Source organism: Etheostoma cragini, chromosome 20 (genome assembly GCF_013103735.1).
Source record: "Etheostoma cragini isolate CJK2018 chromosome 20, CSU_Ecrag_1.0, whole genome shotgun sequence".
Taxonomy (NCBI): Eukaryota; Metazoa; Chordata; class Actinopteri; order Perciformes; family Percidae; genus Etheostoma; species Etheostoma cragini.
The window spans coordinates 5,689,528-5,711,207 of NC_048426.1; the positions used below are offsets into that span (position 1 = coordinate 5,689,528).

General features: G+C 43.5%; 1 protein-coding gene across 3 annotated transcripts in view; it reads right to left on the reverse strand.

The window, feature by feature from the left end:
- The window catches only part of actn1 (actinin, alpha 1), a 61,793-nt gene that overhangs the window by 11,830 nt on the left and 28,283 nt on the right, over positions 1-21,680 (reverse strand). For 2 of the 3 annotated variants that reach the window (XM_034857580.1, XM_034857582.1), the window contains exons 4-12: positions 17,878-17,964; positions 16,985-17,072; positions 12,428-12,506; positions 12,202-12,283; positions 11,041-11,126; positions 4,248-4,340; positions 2,903-3,133; positions 1,668-1,815; positions 901-1,051 (exon numbers count right to left, since the gene is read on the reverse strand). In XM_034857580.1, coding sequence (XP_034713471.1) covers positions 901-1,051; positions 1,668-1,815; positions 2,903-3,133; positions 4,248-4,340; positions 11,041-11,126; positions 12,202-12,283; positions 12,428-12,506; positions 16,985-17,072; positions 17,878-17,964 — 1,045 coding nt within the window. Of the gene's footprint in view, positions 1-900; positions 1,052-1,667; positions 1,816-2,902; positions 3,134-4,247; positions 4,341-9,468; positions 9,555-11,040; positions 11,127-12,201; positions 12,284-12,427; positions 12,507-16,984; positions 17,073-17,877; positions 17,965-21,680 lie in introns of all 3 variants that reach the window. The other variant, XM_034857581.1, reaches the window with a different exon arrangement.

Genomic DNA, 21,680 nt, shown 5'->3' on the forward strand with positions numbered 1-21,680 from the left:
TAACCCTAAACAGGTATGGAATCACAAAAAAATATGATTAGGAAAAAACGTATTTTCCTCGGTTCTCAGGAGGCTAAGAGCAGAGTATTTAAGGTTTTATTAGTTTCATTTGCAATAGAATGATGCCGCACGGTTTTGCACCGGACGTCACATTACGTGGTGACATCATCACAAGCATATGATGTAAAGCCGCGGAAGACACACACCGAAGCTTTCTGCTGCAAAAAGAATAATGACTCTAGCTGTTATGGTTTGTATTTTAGATGGATCGGAACAGGACCATGTGAAACACCGGCGGGGTTGCCAGGTTGGAGCAGTACTAGAGCAGGCGCACGTGTGTGGAGAGGTTTATGCCTCGACGCTGAGGTCCAGGGTTCGTATCCGACCCGTGACAATTTCCTGTCTTCCCCCTCTCTCTGCCCTTTCTCACCAAACTGTCTTGTCAAAAATTAAAGGCAGAAAAGCCCCAAAAATAATATTTAAAAAAACAACAACAAATAAACCTGCGGGAGGAACCAAGGGTTTAGCGGTTATTCATCTTTCTCAGATGTCCTTCAATGCCTTTATGATCCGGCTGTGTCTTTGTTTATGGTGGGAAACATTTCTAAAAGCCATTAACGGCTTTGTTTTAGTTACAGGTAGGTTTGTGTGTCTTTATTTCCGTTCACTTCATCATTCACATCTGCAAGTTAACTGAACCAGAGCTCCAGAGAGTGACCTTTGACGGTAATGATGAGAAAACGACTGAAAAACCATTTGAGGTCCCAAATGGCAAGAACAGCGAGATGATCAATGCCACCATGGAACAGACGCGCTGACATTGCGCCCCTCAACCCACCCCGCCCTACTTTGTCCTTTATTGATCAATAGAAGGTAGCAGCACAAGCTTTTTGCTCTCACTTTAATTCCTGTGCGATGGCAGCGATCTGCTCCACGCGGTCCTGATGTGCCGCCAGATCGCTCTCGAAGGCCTCGTGTTTCTTCAGCAGGGCCTTGATCTCTGACAGAGAGGCCGTCTCAAAGTCATGCTTCTGCAGCATGTCCTCCTTACCTGCAGGGGCAGAGACGCAGAGAGTGTACCAGCAAAGGAAAGACAGAAAGATGGATGTCAAATCTATCGACAATGACAAAGATCTGTCCGTTCAGAGTGGTTGTTAAATGAGAAAAGACAATTACTTATAGGCTGTTATCTCTTTTTTAACGTTGGTTCTTTTGGGGAATGATTGTAAAAATGTATAAAGAATATGTTTACAGCGTATCCTCTCTAACTGGGACGTTCGGGGACAGATTGGTGGGACTGCCGTGGTTGAAGTACACACGGAGAGCCACTGGTAAGAGCAGATTACGTTTAACCATGTATCTAGCTCATTTAAATAGCTCAAGTTAGTGTATTGTGTAAATAGTTAACTTCATTTAATGTTGTTGCAAATGTTCCACCAAAACAAGTTTCTTCCACCGTCGCTGTGTCCAAGACAACTGTGATTGGTTTAAAGAAATGCAAACAACCCAGAGAGCTATTGTTCTCTTATGTCAGAATGGATGTGTTGAGGAGCTTGATCTTACTCCACAGCGCTGTGGAGATAGGTCTGGTAATGGGAGCCTAATATGAGACTAGAACACAGAAGCTGGATCTTAATATTCCGGCAGCGAGTACTTCTCCTCCGTACCTGCAGTCCAAGCTTCATGGATGGCTGCTTTCTGCCGGAATTTCTCCACCAGGTGGTCGAGTCTTTCCAGCCTGCGAATCTCATTGAGGAGCCACTCCTCGTAGCCCTTCTCTGCTCCCTCTAGATTTCCCCAAGCATTGTTAATGTCCTGTACGGGGAAAGGGAAAGAACTCATGAGGATGTATTCTCGCCAAAAACAAGGAAGGACAAAAGAACACAAGAATAGCATCATTTGTAAATAGGACTAAATCTGTTCTGTAAAAAACCTGCTGGTGGTGTTATTATGCTCTCATATCATATATGCTGTACATGTTTTGTCAATAGAACTTTCAGAACAGCCATGCGTGCATGACTTAAAGCGCCCATATTACGCTCATTTTCAGGTTCATTATTGTATTTTCAGGTTGGACCAGAATAGGTTTCCATGGTTTCATTTTCATAAAACACCATATTTTTGTTGAACTGCACATTGCTGCAGATCCTGTTTTCACCCTGTGTGTTTAGGTCTCCGTTTTAGCTACAGAATTGAGAACGAGCTAGCATGCTAGCGCTAGCATGCTACGGTTAGCCACCTTGTCTTAGCTAGTGACGTAGAAAGCCGTGCAGATGTTGAACAGCTCACCTGAAGACCGAAGGCAGAGGACATTCAGGGACCGGATCTCACTCAAAACAGCATGGATAGTTTTTTTTCTAAGTTTGTATGTGTGTGGAAGCCCCGGTGACACCAAATAACAGAATTTTTTTTCACAATATGGGCACTTTAAGTTAAACAAAGCTTTGACCTGCTTTATCAGACTTTTGAAAGCCACTTGGGGACAGCGGAAACAATGAGACTAAATAAGTACGATCATTCAATTATTTAAGAGTTGTGACTGTGACAATGATTCACCTTATATATTTGTACATTAAAATAATTGAGTACAGAAAATAAACTCAATATTATATACAGTATATATTTAAGTCTTGAGAAACAGGGTTTTTGCCACTGGTGATGTTAGCCACATCTTCTCCAGCTTCCCCTAGGAAGGTACCGATACTCTCTGCCATATTTGGGTTGAGCTGTAGATGGACATTTCACCAAGCAAACAAGTGAGACACGGGTTTAACATGGGAACAAATGTTCCCATCAAATGTTAAGGAAAATCAACAGAGAAAACCCTCAAACCTTTCTGGAAGGAATTTGAAATTTCTTTGGTCGAGCTAACACTTAACCTGTACGAGTGTCTGTGACCTACCGAGACCATCTTTCCCTCCGAGGGCATGAAGGCGGGCCTGTTGCTGAGCCTCAGCTTGGTCTGCAGCGTGTTGAAGTTGATCTCCAGCTGGCACTTTTCCTGCACTTTGGGCGGCTTGTGGAGGCGGCGGTAATCTCGGAAGTCCTCCAGCTTCTGCTGCATGGCCTGCATGGTGTTCTCGGGCAGGCGGTTCTCCAACCAGGGGATGGTGCGCCGGATCCACTCCAACAGCTGGGATGGTGAGTGTGTGTGTGTGTGTGTGTGTGTGTGTGTGTGTGTGTGTGTGTGTATGTTAAAGGAAGAGGGGATCGTGGAGAATCAAGTACCATTCAAGGGAAAGCAAATGGAGATGCAAAGGAGAAGCATGCACATAAAAGGAAAAGGGGAATTAATGAGGTGTAGTGGATGTAATTCATGTTGGAAATGAGTGGGAAAAGAAAACAGGTTGAGACAACTGGTCAGTGGTTCATTTCCTGCAACCTGATTAGATGGGGTTAAATGTCGGATTTTGTTCAAACCAAAAGTCCAAAACCCCCAAATACTCCGTTTATAGTGACACAAAGACAAGCAGCAAGTCCCTAACGTTGAGAAGCTGGAACCATTAACTATTTTGCATTTTAGCTTCACAAAGAGTTACTGCAGGGGGACCACCAAATTATTGTTAATTTGTTGAAAGTTTTTTTTCAAAAATGAAAACGTATAATTGAATAAGTGAATTAGTGAAAAAAAACTCATCAGTGATACACTTACTGGCTTGTTTAACATAAAGCAACAGAACAGCCACACAAGTTGTTTTTAGTTTTTCTGTTATAGAAAAAAATATTCTACAAGAGAATGTGGGCTGGAGCTGAGATGGGGATTTATTAGGTCACACATTTTTTCTTGCGATACGAGTGATAGATCTGTCATTTGTCCTGCATTCACAGGTACAACAAAGCTAGCAGGTGACCCGGGAAGTTGTCAATCAATCCCATTCTATACACCCCTCCCACAGTGCTGGGCAGCGCCAATCAGCCAGATTAACTGAAAACTCGTGTGTTGATGTTCAGGGTCTTTAAAACATGATTTAGAAAAATATGCCAACAATTATTATTTCAATAACTTAGTGTTAAAAGGTACGTATAAATTAGGCTGGCCTAAATGTTATTGCAGGCCCAGTTTAATATGCAACTTCATTTTGTACAATATATGTCGTGGGGGGGGCTTTTAGCGCTGAAACCAAGGGCTTTTCTAGGTGTTAAAAACAAAACAATCAAGAAAAGAATGCTTTATAAAAGGAGAACAGGGAGGTAGAATAGCAGAGGAGGTGCAGGACAATTATAGGAGAAAGTCGGGGAGTTCTCACATCAGTGGCCAGCTTCTCATAGTCCTCCATCAGCTGCTCATTCTCTTGGTTGACAGCCAGCACCTTGCAGATCCTGTTGGCTGCCGTCTCTGCCTGGAAGACGAGGGCGAGGGGAGAAAAGAGTGTGAGAGCGCCATCTGTACTGCACAACGCACGGGTAGTTGGTGTGAGGCGAGCTCTATCGAGTTAAAGTCTTTTTAGTGGTGGAAGAAGTAAAATGATCTACTACTAAGTACAATTCTGCGGTACTTATGTGTACTTTACTTATGCTACTCTATACTTCTACTTCACTTGTCACATGTCAGAGGGAAATATTCTACTTTTTAACCCACTACTTTTTTATGGCCGCTGTATTTACTAGTTTCAAAAATTTTAAATAAAAAATAAAAATCATGCATTAACATATATTAAAGCAGTGGCTCCCAACCTTTTTGGCTTGTGACCACTGACAAAACCATTTGACTTGTAATGAACAAGTAAAATCTAAACTGAATGCTGCACACAAGCATGTGTGTATGTGTCGTTTTGATCAGATTTCACCCCTAAACGTCTTAGATAGTTCTATTTAAAAAGGTAATATGTTACTGCATTAAAATGCATGGACGTTAATAGACGTAACGTGAATAAGACTTGAATACAGTAACTTATCTGTGAACAGTTTTTTAATCAGCAATGGTGGTTAACAATGAAAACTACAACTCCCCGGATCCCACGCAACGCCACAACGCAAAACATCAAAAGTCTGTGTTTACATGCACTGTGTTGATTGAGAGACCCCTAGCGGCAGAAAATGACATATTGCACGTTTAATTAAGTTTATATGGCTTAAAGAAGTTAATGCATAATGAAAAGATTACATTTTTAAAAAAAAAGCATACAAATGTGCTGTGACCCTTTGACCCCCAGGTCGAGAACTGTATATAAAGTAGAAACTATTTTGAACTGCAACGAAACCAAATTAAAATGCTGCTTACACACTGAACCATCAGAAATAATGTAACAATGTCATGCATAACGAGTACTTTTACTTTTGATTCTTAAGTACATTTTGCTGTTCCGTAGAGTATTTTATGCAGGACTGTTTCTTGTAATGGAGTTGCATATCATAGGGTTCAAAATTAGCTTTGTCCAGCAGCCAAATGGCTAGTGAATGTTTAGCTTGTACCAGCCATACATGATATACGTTTTTTGGCCGCTGAGTGAAGCAAATTTACCAGCCGTTGCATGCTCTACCAGCATTTGGCTTAGGGATGGTGCTAATTTTAAACTCATTCATTTCCGCTATTAAGAGTGCATCCATCCATCTCGGCTGCCTACACAGGCACTCAAAGATTTCCCAATTGAGACATTCTGGGGGGGAAGCAATGGATGAGCCACAACGCTGCAAGCGAGTAAAAAACAGGACAGCAACTGTACGATGTGGTCTCTGTGTCTTAATAATCTAATGTGCAGGCCCAGGGAGCTTTAACAAGGACATGCTGTATCATATGGACCTGTCGTCAGGTGTGGGGGCACCTTCCTCTCTGCACCAGTCTTTTAATAGAACAGGGGGTTATTTTAGCCGCTCGGCCCGCATACAGTACAGAGACCCGGGGAAACAGCAGAGCCAGGCTACCTGGGAGAATAAAGACGGCCCAGTGGGGATAAAGAGGGGCTCCATCCATGACACAACACTTCCTTACACATTGGCCTGTCAGTCTTCATCACTGGACTGGCAATGCATGAGCGAAGCAGAGTTTCCATGACAACATGGAGTCAGTTAACCCACTGGGTTCAAGATGAGTAAATGTGGTCAGGGAGGGCTCGTTGAGGGCAAGAGCAGAGCAAAAATATACAGAGAAATGAAAGCCACATGCACAAAGTCTGAAAGATTTGCGGTGGATGTTTGGCTCAGAAATGTTGCACATTCAGCTCCATGTGAAACTTTTTAAAGTGTTGAAGCGAAAGTGCTTCAGTGAATCTCAAAACTGAAAGAAATCCATGTGCGACTGTCATGAATCAACCCAAACTGCACCATTATCGATTTCCTTTGGAAAGAGCTCAACAAAGAAATCTACTGATTTAAAATGCGGTATATAATGACGCCAAAGTGTCCTTTCAGAAGAGCAGACACAGTGGGATAGACTTAAATCTCCTGCCCACCCCATTCCATAGCTGAGAGACTGGCATCCCCCACAGAGGACTGCTTCCAGCCTCTTTTGTCAGAAGATCACGGGGGAAACTTGGCTCTGTCGGAGACACATGTTCTTGGGGGGGGGGCTCCACCGACAGCAGCTAGCCAGCTGCCTTAAAAGGAGAGCCAGGATGTGCAGGTTGTGCTTCTGTGAGCAAATGTTTGCACGCTGGGCCACGGTTCCTGGCAGCCAGGACCTGTTTTATGAAGGACTTTGTCCTGACATCAGAGGCAGCAGAGACAGGACAGTGGGAGGATTGATGAAGGATAAAACTATCTCCCAGGGTATCTGTGAAGCCAAGGACCTAAAGTAGCTCTAGTCTGATTCTCTCATGTATTATCTTCATGTTTTTATCACAGAGAGAGAGCAGTCTTTTATTATCTGATGGCCTTTCAAAAACCCAGAAGGCCTTCTAACAGCTTCAGCAGTGTATTTATTACACTGCATTATTCTTTCTAGTATCACTCATTTCTGTCAACCTCACAATTAAAAGAAGGTAAATGGACAGAAGTGGCCCTTCTCCTGGCTTAATCTGTACTTGGGGGTAAACAATATTAAAAAGTTATATTAACAGGTGTCCTGGAATTAAAATCCTAAGGTCGTGAGTCCTAAACCCCACTCTCATAAGAATTTTTGGACAAGCCATCAAATTTGTTTTACATTTTAGTTATGCACTTAAACCTGCAGAAGCCTCTTTTTTGTCACTTGGGGGCAGCAAAAACAAGCTGGGAAGACAACAGTTACACATTATCATAAGGTTAAATTGATCCATTACCATACTTTAGAGCAGCTTTAAGGTTAGATTTGACTTAATGCAACTAAAATACTAAAATCTAAGTTCCAGTGAAGTGCCATCCTTTGGATGTCAGCGTGTTTCTAGTTGCATCACATGCACATAATCTTATCGAGGTTGGTTTTTCTTATTTCACACATGACTTCTTTTGCTCAGAGTACATCATATAATATGTAGATTAGACTGACCACAGATTTAAAAAAATTGATTTGATTGATTTCAGTCATATTTTCTGTAAATTTGAGCTACAGTACCTACATGATCGTCTACATGTTTCCAAACCTTCTCCTCACTGCCAGGTATGCGATGGTGGAAAACACCAAAGCCCTTTAAAATAATTAATCATATTCCCCTAAAAACAGTCAGCCATGCTTTGCTTTTGTTTCTTACGTAAAAAACAGAGAACGACATATGTCATTTCTGGCTCCCTTTTAAAAATAGGGAACAGCTTTACACTTTAGGAAACAGATGTAACATTTTTATTATATTAAACTGTTATATTATTTTGAGCCAGATGGACAGAAAAGGTTTTGAGACTTCTGTAAATCCCTTAAAACGGTCTGTAAGATAATACATAGGTGACACAAACTAACACTAACATGGACCCTTTCTTTGCAAAGGTAAAGGGAGGATCTTCATGTCCACGTCGGGCCAACGAGGACAAGTAGGAGTGATGGTGTTTTGGGGAACACGTGTGCCCTGGAGGGAGCAATCTGAGGTGTTGGACAGTGTGCGAGATCCATGCCAGGTCTGTGTGCCAGCCTGCAGTGGTTGCCAGCCTCCTGCTCCATTAACAAGTGGATCCTAAGAGAGATTTTAGGTATAGGGGGCTTAGTGAACATCCTGTGTCTGTGTGTGATAAGTCTCTTTTATTCTCCGCAGAGATCCCTAGCGGATTTAGCATGTCTTTGGCATAACGTATTCCTCTGGCAGTGTAAGAACTTTATTCATGTTGGCAGAGGAGAAAGGTTGGGCACTTTATCAAGGATCAATACGCCGCTGAAAGAGCACAGATAAAGAGGTGCTGAATAACTGAGGGTCTGGCTTCCCACCGGGGCCACCCACTATAGAAACGCAGAAGGCATGGATATATTAAGTCACTGCACATACACAGTTCAGCAGTTCTGCTCGGTGATAAGATGTCAGCAATATAAATGTGTGTGTGTGTGTGTGTGTTTTGGTCTGGTTAATGTTTTTAAATGAGAGTGCGTCAACCAGAAAGACGGGTGCTTATTTACATATCCAGCAGTTACGGAGGAACACTATTGCTCATTTGGAGCCGTGTTTGTGTCCAGCTGATGAATCCTTGTAGCTCTGGTCTGTTTTCATGCCAACAGCCGAGAGAAATGTCTCTCTCTTTAGCTGCTCAGTGCTCCACCATGTTCACCAGCAAAAACTTTTTCTTGAATAGATTTACTCTACATTAGGCCTCATTTTAATGATTTATTTTGACAGAGAGAGAGAGAGAGACTTCCACTAAAGGCTCTACCACGTGACTGTGTTCCACCAATCAAACCGGCAATCTCGATGTCTGTTCTAGATGGGTTTGGATTAAACTAATACCTGTTCTGAACAAGCACGCTTCATCAATAGTTTTGTTTTGAATGAAGAAGTTACTTTAGAACAAAAGCATATTGTGCTTAACCCGGTTCACACCGACTACAATATGTGGCGAGTCCAATGTCCGAGTCGAGTCCAAGTCCAAATACCAACGAGTCCAAGACGAGTCCGAGACAACAGAAAAGAAACCCTAAACAATAGGACTGTAAAACCAAAACAAGGAGCTGAAAGATGCTTAAACACTTTGGAACAATTGTCCCCCTCTCCCATGACACATCTTTATTTATGTCCTAACATGTCTTTATGTTGATTTTATGATGATTTTAGAATGTTTTTCTGTCACAAGTTTGTGTTGTGAAGCAACAGAGTGTAGCATTATGCCCGAGACAAATTGTCCTTTGGGGACAATAAAGTGTGTTCTATTTTATTGAATATTGATTAGCGCAGCTTTAAAAACCAAGCCCTCAAAATGTGACATATACTGTATATTTTCACAGCATCATGATTAGGCTGATGAAGATCTTTCAACCTTTAGTAAAGACATGTTACTAAGATACTGTATTGCCTGGTCTTGTCTTTTTTTTTTTTTTGACAGTTCAAAATGTAAGCAGCCAAAAAAACAAAAAAACAGTACTTTGACAAAGACGACTGTGGTCATTCTCTGCCAGACATTTTTTCCCATTTCATTTCTCACCTTCTGCTTGCCTGAGAAGGCGTGGTAGTAACACGACACATAAGTCATGACGGCCTTCTCATCTGGCCTCAAGGTGCTAATGATATCTGCCCAGGGAACAGAGGAAAGGGGAGAGAGGACAGAGAAGAGAAAAAAAAAAAAAGAGTAAAAGACTGCAGAGACAAAAGGTTCAGCGGGGGGGCGCAATCACGAGAGGAGGCAACAGGGGCGGCACAAGTCATCTCCAGTCTACCTCAATTTCCCCTAAAAACGTTAAGATAGATGACACTGAATGTGAAGTGGGAAGTGAACGAACAAAAGGAAAATAAAGTTTTTGAAAATGTATCAATATGTATTTAATCTATGTAGCTGGGAGGCTGCGGCTCAGTTCAACACATTGGAGCCAAGTGGCTCGAGCAGTTCATCCAGAAACCCAACCAGAGATTTGGTGTCTAATAACAGCCAAAAACGGTCAACTATGGAGGAGGGAGTCAGTCAACAGAGACAGAAGGTTACAACTCTCTCTAATCATTACATTTTGTAAGGAAGGAGGAGGGGGGGGACCTTTTCAACTTATACAACTTTGTGTTTCTGTGTATTTTAAAACTGAAGTTGGTCAGGTTTTAATTTAAGAAGCTGCCCTTCTCAGATCTATGACGCAGACAAGAGTCCAGCTGACGTTCCTCCACGATCTCCAGTTTTACTGCAAACAGACAGAGTTGTTTTTATTATCCGAGTTGCTTAAACACAGCTGTGTCGAAATACTCTGACACCGCCGCTGGGCCTCTCAAATGAGCCTGGCTCTTATATAACTTCTGCTTCGAGATGCTCCGCTGTCTCTGCCTGAGAGGAAGCGCAGCCCAATCTCAGAGTTTCTGTTGTTCCTAAAGATACAGCTGAGACCAACAGGCACATCATTCATTAGCCAAGAGAGAAAGGTCCGGTACAACGCTTCAGGGAAACAGCCAGACAGCGCATGTCCGTTCAAATTAACACACAGCTCGCCTTTTGGTTAGCCTTTTCATTTTTGTTTCATTTCATCTGTTCCTCTACACACACACACACACACACACACACACACACACACACACACACAGACACAGACACAGACACACACACACCTTCACTATCATGTCTGAATATACCCATTTAAACAGTTACATCCATCCCCCACCATGTAAGACTCCAGGCTAATTTGTTTCCCTCCGTCAGCACCCGGGGCTTTTTATCACCGGCAGTCAGCATCAGTTATCAGACTAACTTCGTCACACCTCCCACTCCGCTCAGCTTCTGCTCAGCGGAACAAACCGCTAATTAGGAGGGAATTTTGCCCGCGTGCGGCGCCGTAGGGAGACAGGTAGACCGGAAATACACTTGTGCTCATTGCCTCTGAGAACAGAGTTGTCGTCCCATCATGCATTTGGTGATGTGAACCATGCGGAAAGTGAAGGAGCGTGATCCCTGCAAGGGGGGTGGGGGGCGTTGTACACTGCAGAAAGAAAGGGAACGGTTAGGAGAAACACCCGGAAGTGGAAACGAGGAGGAGGGAGGAGAGGAGTGAGGAAGAGGAAGGAGGCGCTGCATCCAGGATACCTTCTGGGCGCCTGAGAAGGCGTGGTAGAAGCTAGAGACGTAGGTCATGATGGCCTTCTCGTCCGGACGGGCAGTGCCCACAATGTCTGCGGGGAAGAGAAGGGGGGGGGGGGGGGGGGGGGGGGGGGGGGGGGGGGGGGGGGTCGGAGGAATGGAGGGTGAGGTTGAGCACAGGTTAATGAAGAAACAGAAAGTGGAGCTGCGGTTCAGCTCTTCACATAAACAACATCCAGACTGGAAAGAAAAACACGGCGAGTCGCTGTCCAGATGTGGCGAGCGGGCCCTTGCAGCCTCTCTCCAACACTGGAACGCACTCAGACAAGCACAATGCTGAGCAGAAACCGTGTCTGAGGATTTAGGATGACGTCCAGAGGCTTTCATTTGTTTGTAGAGCGAGAAGCGCATATCTTACATTCAGCAGAAAAATGACGTGCGTCTCCCTCGGTGTGCACAGCTGCATGTGGGAGTGTTAATGCCAACATATAATCTCTCAAAGAAAATTACGACAAACCTAGCCCAGGACAAACAAGACGGGGAAAGGCCGTCTACGGTCTCATCTCACTAGAACTTCTCTTTCCTCTCCTAGAGACATGCAGGAAAAAAACTCTACTTCATGCACAGAGACAGGGCTCACGTGTGTGTTGTATTTTGAGAGGCCTGGCTACAGTGTGCGTCACATCGTTGTAAAGCTAACGGAAACAAATTGTACCGTAATGTAAAATGTTGATATTGATGTAGAAAAAAGTATGGTTCGGGAACCGGTATGGACTTCCAGGTACTGGTACCAGTACCAGTACTGAGATGACGCCCTAGCGTCCTTGTCTCTCCTTCTGAAAGCACATCAACTCTCACCGCTGCCAGCACAGCAGTCAGCTTATAAAGTGATGTAATGTAGGAATGTGAAGAAAAGCTCTGCCAACTTTCACACCTTTGCAGACCTGGCTAATTGCTGGCAGATTGACAGACTTTTAAATTTTTTTGTTTGTTTCAACAACAAAAAAACACTAATAAAAACCAATGCAGTGCAGACCCCGTCTACATCCTGAAAAGAGTTTTGCATCACTTCTGAGAGAGAGAATATGTTGGTCTTTGAACACAGGAAGAAGTTAGTTCTCCTCATCACATCCTCGTCATCACTAAACTACACCCCCCCCCCCTCACCTTCTGCGTCCAACATCTTGGGGATGTCCAGGTACTTCTCTGCCACGTCAAAGGCTGTGTTCAGGTTGGTCATAGGGTCGTCCTGGCAACGGCAGACAGACACAGCACACCATCAACACCTTGGGACGCAACTCATAGCACTCTCTCTGCATTAGTATTTGTGCGACATGGTGTCGGGGGCTGCTCTGTGTGTTTGTCCCGTTAACGCCAGACAGCGGCCGCTCACCTTGCGCAGTTTTCCGTAGTCGATGAGCTCTGGACGGTGTCGGTGAATGAGCGCACAGAAACCCAGACCATCTTTCCAGCTGAAAGCGAGAGAGAGAAAGAGTCGGGATGAGAGCCGTGGTGCAACAAGTATTCAGAGCTTTTACTAAAGAAAAGTGTTAATACCACACTGTAAAGTTCTGTTGCAAGTAAACGTCCTGCATTTAAAATGTTACTTAGGTAAACGTATTGTCAGGAAAATGTACTTAAGTATTAAAGTAAAAGTACTCAATGTAGAAAAATCCTCACATTTTAGAAAGTAGAAACGATCAAAAAGTTTAATCGGAAAGTCATTTCAGCTGTATTTGTAACATTATATATTGTTTATAATAAAACATTGTGTTTACAGGGTCTAGGATTAGTTGTGTGCAAAAACCCTAATGTGTAAGGAAACTAGCCGACTAAAGCTGTCGGATAAATGTTGTGGAATAAAAAGTACAATATTTATCTCTGAAAGCGGAGTAGAAGGGGAAAGTGTCGACTCAAGTAAAGTTCAAGTACCTCAAATGTGTACGTAAGTACAGTACTTGAGTAAATGTACTCTGTTTCATTCCACCTCTGGATGAGGGTGACCGGGAGGTGAAACCTAGCGAGCTGAGGAGAAGGAACGGAGTCTGACCCTAATCTCTGATCGGGACCGTTCCCCTCCGTCTGACTCAGCCTAGCTCCGTGTAACCCGCCCACATCCTTCCAGAGGCACGTGGTGTGTTACTGTAACCCGCCCACATCCTTCCAGAGGCAGGTGGTGTGTTACTGTAACACACCCACATCCTTCCAGAGGCACGTGGTGTGTTACTGTAACACACCCACATCCTTCCAGAGGCACGTGGTGTGTTACTGTAACCCGCCAACATCCTTCCAGAGGCAGGTGGTGTGTTACTGTAACACGCCCACATCCTTCCAGAGGCACGTGGTGTGTTACTGTAACACGCCCACATCCTTCCAGAGGCACATGGTGTGTTACTGTAACACGCCCACATCCTTCCAGAGGCACGTGGTGTGTTACTGTAACACGCCCACATCCTCCCAGAGGCACGTGGTGCGTTACTGTAACCCGCCCACATCCTTCCAGAGGCACCAGGTGTGTTACTGTAACACACCCACATCCTTCCAGAGGCACGTGGTGTGTTACTGTAACACGGCAGAAAGCTGACCACTGTCAGCCCAAAAGGGGAAGTTAGATTCTCTGATGCACCACATGGTCCAGGTCTCCAATTAAAGCCGAAGAACAGCTTTGAAGTTTGAGAAATGACATGTTTTTGATGCTTTGTCATCCAGTTATCTGAGGAGAGACAATGTCCCCACTCCCTAGATTCATTAGGGTTCAACCCACGAAGGGGTAGAACCCTTCTGTGTTGGTCTCTTTTAATTATTATTATTATAATTATTATTATTTGTTCAAATTCCCGTGGGCTGGAATGAGCTAGAAACATGAAACTTGGGGGAATAACTGGAAATGGTGTGCACGTGCTTCTATAGAACAGAATAGAATGCCTTTTATAGAAATATGAACCCGATCGGCCACACCAAAGGCCTGTGTCACATCCACTGCACCATCACCCCCCAGACATAAAACGCTATAATTGAGTCAACAGTGATTTTCAGTTTGGCCTTCTGTGGTTCGCTGATTAGTGGCCGTGATGCTGTCTAAATGCAGCATGATGGGATGGGCCGTCAGGGCAATCTCAATCTAAAATGGGGGGTTCTGGAGGATTTACCGGTGCTATCTGCTCGTAAGGTAACATTAGTGAGATGGGATATTTGAATGTATAAGCCGCCATAAAACGGATTCATGAAGCAGCAGTACTGAAAAAAAAAATCAGTCGTCTTCCAGGTCTGTGTCTCATCTTGTGACTGGTCTCTCCCAGAGAGAGCACATCAAAGACCTGGCCTCGGCTCTGCACCGGGATCACCAGGCCTCTCCCTTTACCTTCTCCTCAAATGACCCCCCCCCCCCACCACCTTTCTTCTCGCCTCGGCTTTCATCCACATCTGAGGATCACAGGGGTCTTCTTTCAATTATTCAACACGCGTGGATGCATCCTACAGTGTGACGTGGACCGAGGCCTGAACACTGAACCCACTCACAGTGACAGGAACAGACACACAAATATTCGGCTTACCTAAAAGTGCTTTTACTTTGAGGATCTTTTGCTTAAGCACAAGTAAAATTACAAAGCAAAGCAAAACAAAACATAGCAGAACGTACAGTTCCTCTGCACATGGGTAGAAGACCAGGACGCTAGGATAGAATGCTAACTCATTTCCTCGCGTTGTCGCCACATTGGGTGGTAATTTGATAAACTTGTTGCGGTGCATGCAGTAAGACTACTGATATCATTTGCTCACCGGCCCCTCCTCTCCCTCTCAGCCTGATTTATGAGAACATGTTCTCTGTTAAATCAGTCTGCCTTTAGGTCTGCTGTGTTCAGCCCCGGCGCTGTCTGAGGCTACCACACGGCCTGTACTAAACCACTAGCTCCTTCTGATAGATTCCTGTAATCCTGGTTTTCTTCAGATTTCAATTAATATCAAACCAGACAAGCCAAAGTCTGCATTTTACTTAAAGCAGTGTCCATAAGAGATGGTTAAAGCTTCTAAATACTACTACAAGGTTGTGGGAGCGCTCTTAGTGCCCTTGTGCAGACCTGTTGTCTTAAAGCACTCTATTCATTCTTTTGCCGGATGACAACAAGCTATTTAAACTCACGTGACACAGAATGAATTAATGAATGAATAAATTAATGAATGAATAGACAGATTTTAAATTGTACATATGTTTGTATGTATAGCTCATAGAGTATAGGAACCCCTTCTTAAGTTAAAAAAAAGACCAAAAAAAATCATCTTTTGAAAATTGATCTGATTGCCTTAATTATAAAATGAGGAAAAATCCAAACTTTAAGGACATCAATTTTCTTTGTGAAGGAGTAATGTATTGTAAATAAATAAATGTTCTCTCTTAACATTCAGGAGGCATAAGTATACATCCCCCTATGTTAAATTCTCATAGAGGCAGGCACATTTTTACTCATCACAGGGATCACATATCCTTCCCCAGACCTAGAGATTAGCATTAGATGTTTCAGATCAATTTCCAAAAGATGATTTTATTTTTTTATTCCTCTTTTTAGACAACTTAAGCATGGGTTCCTATACTCATGAGCAGCACTGTTTGTATGAATGAATGCATGAATGAATGAAGAGACAGATTTAGAAGTGTCTGACAGCAGTTTCTGAAGTTTTTAAAAGTGCTATTTCCAGATCCAGATCAGATGCAAAAGGAGGGGTGTGGGGGGTATGACCCCCTCCTTTTCAGTTACTAAAACATATCCTTTATTTGCTTTGGTGCTTTTATTTGATAGCCAGTGTAGAAACAGACAGGAAGCTAGGGGGAGAGAGGGGTGTGACATGTGCAACAAAAGGTCGCCAGCAAGAAGTCAAACTGTGGACGTTGTTGTCATGGCTACTGGGACGCCCTAAATTGGGCCCTCATACTGTCCAACTGCCAACATTCAGAAGGAAAAAGCTCAGAGTGGATCAAAATACTGAAAAGCTGTGGCCGGGCAGCTCAGTTGGTACAGCAGGCGCACATTTGTCGCGGTTTACTCCTCAAAGCAGCGGCTGCGGGTTTGAATCCGACCAGCCGCCCTCTACTGCATGTCATTCTCTCCTCCTTCTCACCATTCATGTCTTCATCTGGCCTGTGGAATTAAAGGCCTAAAAAGGCCCAAAAACTAATCTTAAAAAAAAATAAAATACTGAAAAGCTCATCTGAGTCGCCTTCAGTTATAACACGCGCTATTACTGGCTACCACTTCCAAGCAGATGTTCTGACTGATCTCTTATTTACACTATACACCTGGCAGTGTTAGCCTGACCTCAACAGACCAAATCACTACTGAAACAAACACATAGCTTTAGCACAGCGTCTAGTTCCCAAGCTATGTCAGTGTATTCTGACAGCATTGTTCCCGTCCTCTGGCCTCATGAAAACTTCATACTTTACGTGAACATTAATGCCCCCAACCTAAACCCTAACCCTAAAGGACAAACCACAGTCTGGACTGTTGCTCATATTCAGCCGTTTCCTCGTGTACACTGCTGCTGTATCCAAGTCCCAACGCTGCTCTGCTTAAATTACAGCACAGCTGGATTTGTGTTGACGTTCCCCTTCAGCAAAATCTCGAAACTTGAGGGATGACAAGCAACTAAAAACTCTGGCGGACTTACTTTTGTTTATTAGCCCAGGCTCTGATTCAATTTGGCAGAGTAACACCTTTAAGAGCCAAATAAACAAATGTATCACAAAAAAGTAAAGTTTCCTAAAGTGAAATGTTACACCAAATAAAGGAGAATTTAGGTCAGATGATGCCCCCCCCCCCTGCTCTTACACATTCTTTGGCCTAATTTTCCCTGCGTGACGCCGAGACTGTTGGCATCATCTTGTTAACTGTAACTGCATCTCGGCACGTGAGTAAAACACCCTTTCTCTGGTTACTTATCGTGTGTTGCTCACCTGATGTGAAAGTTTTGGATGTTGACATTCTTGTAGGGCGCAGTCTTCCTCTGGCACCACAACAGCAGGCCCTCTTTGGCAGATGTCTCTGCGGCCGGAGAGAAGGGATCATTGTGAAGTTGGAAGATCAGGCTTTTTAGTTTGAACCAACTCTCCACTAATCCCTCTTCAGTGGTCGATTGAGTGGAGGGGCAGTGAATGGGAAGCATGAGTGTTTGCCCGGGCGTTTCGTGCTCTTGTTTCCAGCGGATACAGAAAGGTGTTTGGTTTATTGTGATGTCCCAAAAACTTAAAATACTTTAGAACACACCGCACTGGAATCTAATGCTCAATAAATTAAAAATTTAAATTAGGTGCACCATATGTTCACCATGGAGGGCACCATAATGCATATGTGTCCACCTCCAAAAGAAACATTCCCGGTCAAATTAACATGCATTAGCTCGAGTCTATATTTGTTTTTTTAAGCTCTGTGAGATGCATGACAAAGGTCTGAAGGCTGAGACGCTGCTTCAGTGGAAAGAGTTTGCCGTTGAAAATAAAGAGTATTGGAGTTCCTTTCATTAAAGTGAATAGAGCCCGACCGATATTAGACCTTTCCCCATCTCTCGGTATCAGCATTTATAATGGCTGATAAAAAATAAATTTGGGCACCCAGATAGCTCAGTGGGTAGAGCGGGTGCCCATGTACAGAGGTTTGATCGGCCGATATATCAGAGTTTTGAAATAACCAAATATTTGTATCGTATCGGCCTTAAAAAACCTAAAAAAATTGGTCGGGCTCTAAAAGTGAATAAACAAGAAGGATGTGGAAATGTAAAAACACACCAACACACATGTTCACACACGTTCTCACACACACACACACACACACACACACACACTATCTCTACCTTCCACAGAAATGTCTTGGATGGCGAAGCGGAGGATTATGGTCCAGATCATTCCCAGGGTCATCTTGGCGTTGCCGTCTACGATCTCTGAAAGAAGGGAAAAGCCATACCGTTTTCATTTAGCAGCCACTCCTAATTTACATTTCTCATGTCTGGCAGACATGCTCAGAAGCCCAGATCTGGTGACTTCCTGGGAAAAGCTGTCCTGATGTCTCGGGTTTAAACTGGGCTGAATGCGGTTGAAAAGTGAAAGCTAGCTGCAGATCCACCACATCGGAACGGTCCAAATGGAACAATATGAACTACTGATTGAGTCCCATACATTTTGAACTGACATCCTGCTAAAAAGATGCATCCATCCAATACTTTAATTCATGATTAAATACCTGCAAACTAATGGCATTCCCATCAGAATCAGCTGACTTAAGCGTTTAGCTTGAAGCCTGACAGAGCTGCTGGTCAGGTCATTTTTATTCATACAGTATAGCTCAAAGGGCTTTGCAGTCTTTCCAGTCTTAAGATCCTCAGTTTGGAAGAAAAAAAGAAGAAACTTAAGAAGAGCAACAGGCGTGCCATGATGTTGTGTGCTCAGATATCTATTGCATAGACTACATACTAGTCAAGCTGGAAATTCCTAATCTTCTCAGGTGTTTCAAAAGCATTATAATAAGTCATTTACTATAAAGTCTAAAGGAAACGTGTGAGGATTCACTTGGCTGTCAATCAGCTGCAGTGAGTGGACTGCCTCTGTCCGTCTGTGTTGTCGATAATGAAAATCCACCTCAACAGGTCACCCTGCCCGCCGTCAATAATCATTTGTTTCTCCTTCTAATCCAATAAGACGGGGGGGGGGGGGGCACGAGCTCCACCGGCCACACGACCGTGACGGACAACCTTGGACTGCGAGATGTCAGTCAGACGTGTGTGCGTGTAACGCGGTGTGAAAGACGGCGCGGATCAAATTAGGGAAGAGGAACGGTCTCAGTGGTCGGGGCGGACACATGCAGATCCATGTTGAGATTAGTCCTAATGAACAAGACTGATCATGACTAAGGAAAGGGACACAAATCCTGGTAATTCCCCCCCCCCCCCCCCCCCCCCCCCCCCCCCCCCCCCCCCCCAATGATGGATCTGACCCTTCAACCAGTCCCATCCCTGCGCCAGCGTGTGGCAAGCGGGGCTGCAGGGCCGCTCCACCCGGAGAGGATTCCAGGCTAATCCGTCTGGAATGCTGCTCTGGCTTAGGAGCTTTGATACCGGCCTCTGTGGCCTGCAAAAATAAACCTCCATCTTATCAAGGAAATTTGGTTCTTTTTGGAGCCAAAAAGTCTTTGTTTTCCTAAAACAGAAAATCTGCTAGTAAGATTATATTCACACGTTTTGTTTTTACGAATGGTTGATCAACAGAAAAGTAAATGACAACCCATGTCAACACCCTGGTTCCACGGTCTTAGATGTCTTACAATATTGTTTTGCCTTTTATAATAGTAGAGCAAATATTTGGGGGTTTTAGTCGGTCAGACAAAACAAGTATTTCCTTTTATTATTTTCAGACATTTTATAGATAAAGTGATGATTGAGCAAGAAATTATCCTGCATATTATTCAGTAAGGGTAATAATCCTTAGCTGCAGTCCAAAAGTCCTAAAGAGTATAATCTGTATTGATTCTAGCGCAACAATCAGCCTTACTTTGACTTCTGTCAAGATTAGAGCGGAGTGTTTTTCAATACTATTCCCAAAATGCAACTAAAAAGATATTTGCTCTGAGATTTATAACAGTGTTTTTTTTTTAATGAACTTAGTTTTTTATTGAACAAAAGACGCTTTACTTCCCAAATGCTATCAGAATACAAACATTATTTTGTTATTTGTACTCCCATCAAACTATGCAGGCTAGATGGGGGCAGACAACATCGGCTCCTTTCCCAGTTTCCAGTGGGGTTAGACAAGATATAGTTCTTTTCACTCTGTGTATGCTGATCTTTCTGGGACATTGGAAGAGTGTAAGACTGGCTGTATGGTGGGGGATCGGCGTATTAATCAGCTGATGTATGCAGATGATTTAATTGTTATGTCTCCACATAGTGCTGGCCTACAGCAACTTAGAGTCTTCTCAATCTATGCAATGACATCAAATTCAATGCAAACAAATTGTGTTGCAGTGATTTTCAGAACTAAGGAGAACAGGATGCCATGCTTTCCCTCTTTTCACTTGACAGGGCAAGAGCTTAGCATGGTTATTAAAGTAAAATACCTGGGCCACATCATCAGGGACGAGCTCCATGACGATGATTACATCCAGCGCCAGTGCTGTAAACTATATGGACAAGCAAATATGCTGGCACGCAAATTTGATAGGTGTACTAAAGAAGTTCACAAATCTCTGTTTAGATCATACTGTCCTCCACTGTATACAGCTCACCTACGGTACAGCTACAGTAAAGCAAAGATAAATAAGATAAAGGTGGCATATAAGGGTGCAATTGGAATCCTGTTGAAGTGTCCAGATGGACCAGTGCCAGCCATTTAACCATCCTTTGATGAGGAACCTTATGTACAGAGTCCGGTGCCGATTAACAGAGTCAAAGAGTCCCATTTTACCAGCTTTAACCAACCTGCTCTTAGTGATACCAGATAGAGCTCCCAACTCTGGAAACATGCATCTGTACCTGTTTTAATTATTGGGCATAGCTATTTGTATGTATGTGGGAGATGGTTAGTGTGGCTCTGGAAAGGGGAGTTTGGGGTCCCCTGCTGGAGCTGCCCCCCCCCCACGACCAGACACCGGATAAGCGGACGATGAAGACGAAGAAGAAGGTTCGATCTGTATTCAAAACTGGTTAGATTGATTAATGCACTGGCAGATTTGTTTTTACTCGTTTTGCAAAAATAAGATGTTAGAATCGTTTAAAAAACCTAATTAACAAAAACAACAACTTGATGAGATAGAGAGAGAGATTCAAACCCAGACTGCAGCACAGAGCAGGCAGGGGGAGAACCATTAGCTAGAATCTGTGCAATCATTACCTTATCGATCCACGTTCCATGAAGATGTAGCAGGATTATGCACGAGTCAGCTGGTTTTTCAGTTCCACCTCAGGCGTTATTAAAACATTTTCCTTACTTGGATTTATTTCAACATGTTTGTGTCAGACAGTGACAGACACCCTGCGTGGCATTGATTAGTTGTCAACTAGTCTCGCTTTGCCGGACCTTCCTCCACAGCGCTGCGGAGGAGGGTCTGGCTCGTCCACACAGCATTCCAGGATGGGAGAAAATCATGCTTATCTGGTTTATTGGCATTTCTTTGACCTCAAGCGCCGGACGGAGCCACGGTGCCGCTGCAAAATAACCTCGAGAAGGAACTTGTTTTGGTGGAACATGTGTCCGTTCAAAAGCTTTAGTCGTTCCAAGAGAAAACTCTGATTTGACAGATAGTCTAGCTAGCTATTAAAATGTTCATGATTACATTGGGGGCAAAGTCTGAATATTTCTGGGAAATGCTAGGCTATATGTGGGATAATAATAATAATAATAATAATACGTTTGAGTTTGCAGCGCCACGAGTCTCACAGTTCGGCTGCCTCACAAGCTGAGGGTTGCCACTGTGGCCACGGAAAGCTGAATTTTGAAAAATAATCACGTTACATGACATTGATAAAGTAATTAAATAGTTACACTACTAGAACATTTGAATTATTTTCACATGTTATATTTCCAAACCCTCCCAACACTGTTTGCAACACGTGTTCAAAGTCTGTCAACCGTGGAAGATGCCAGAGACGTGTGTGTTGTTGTGAAA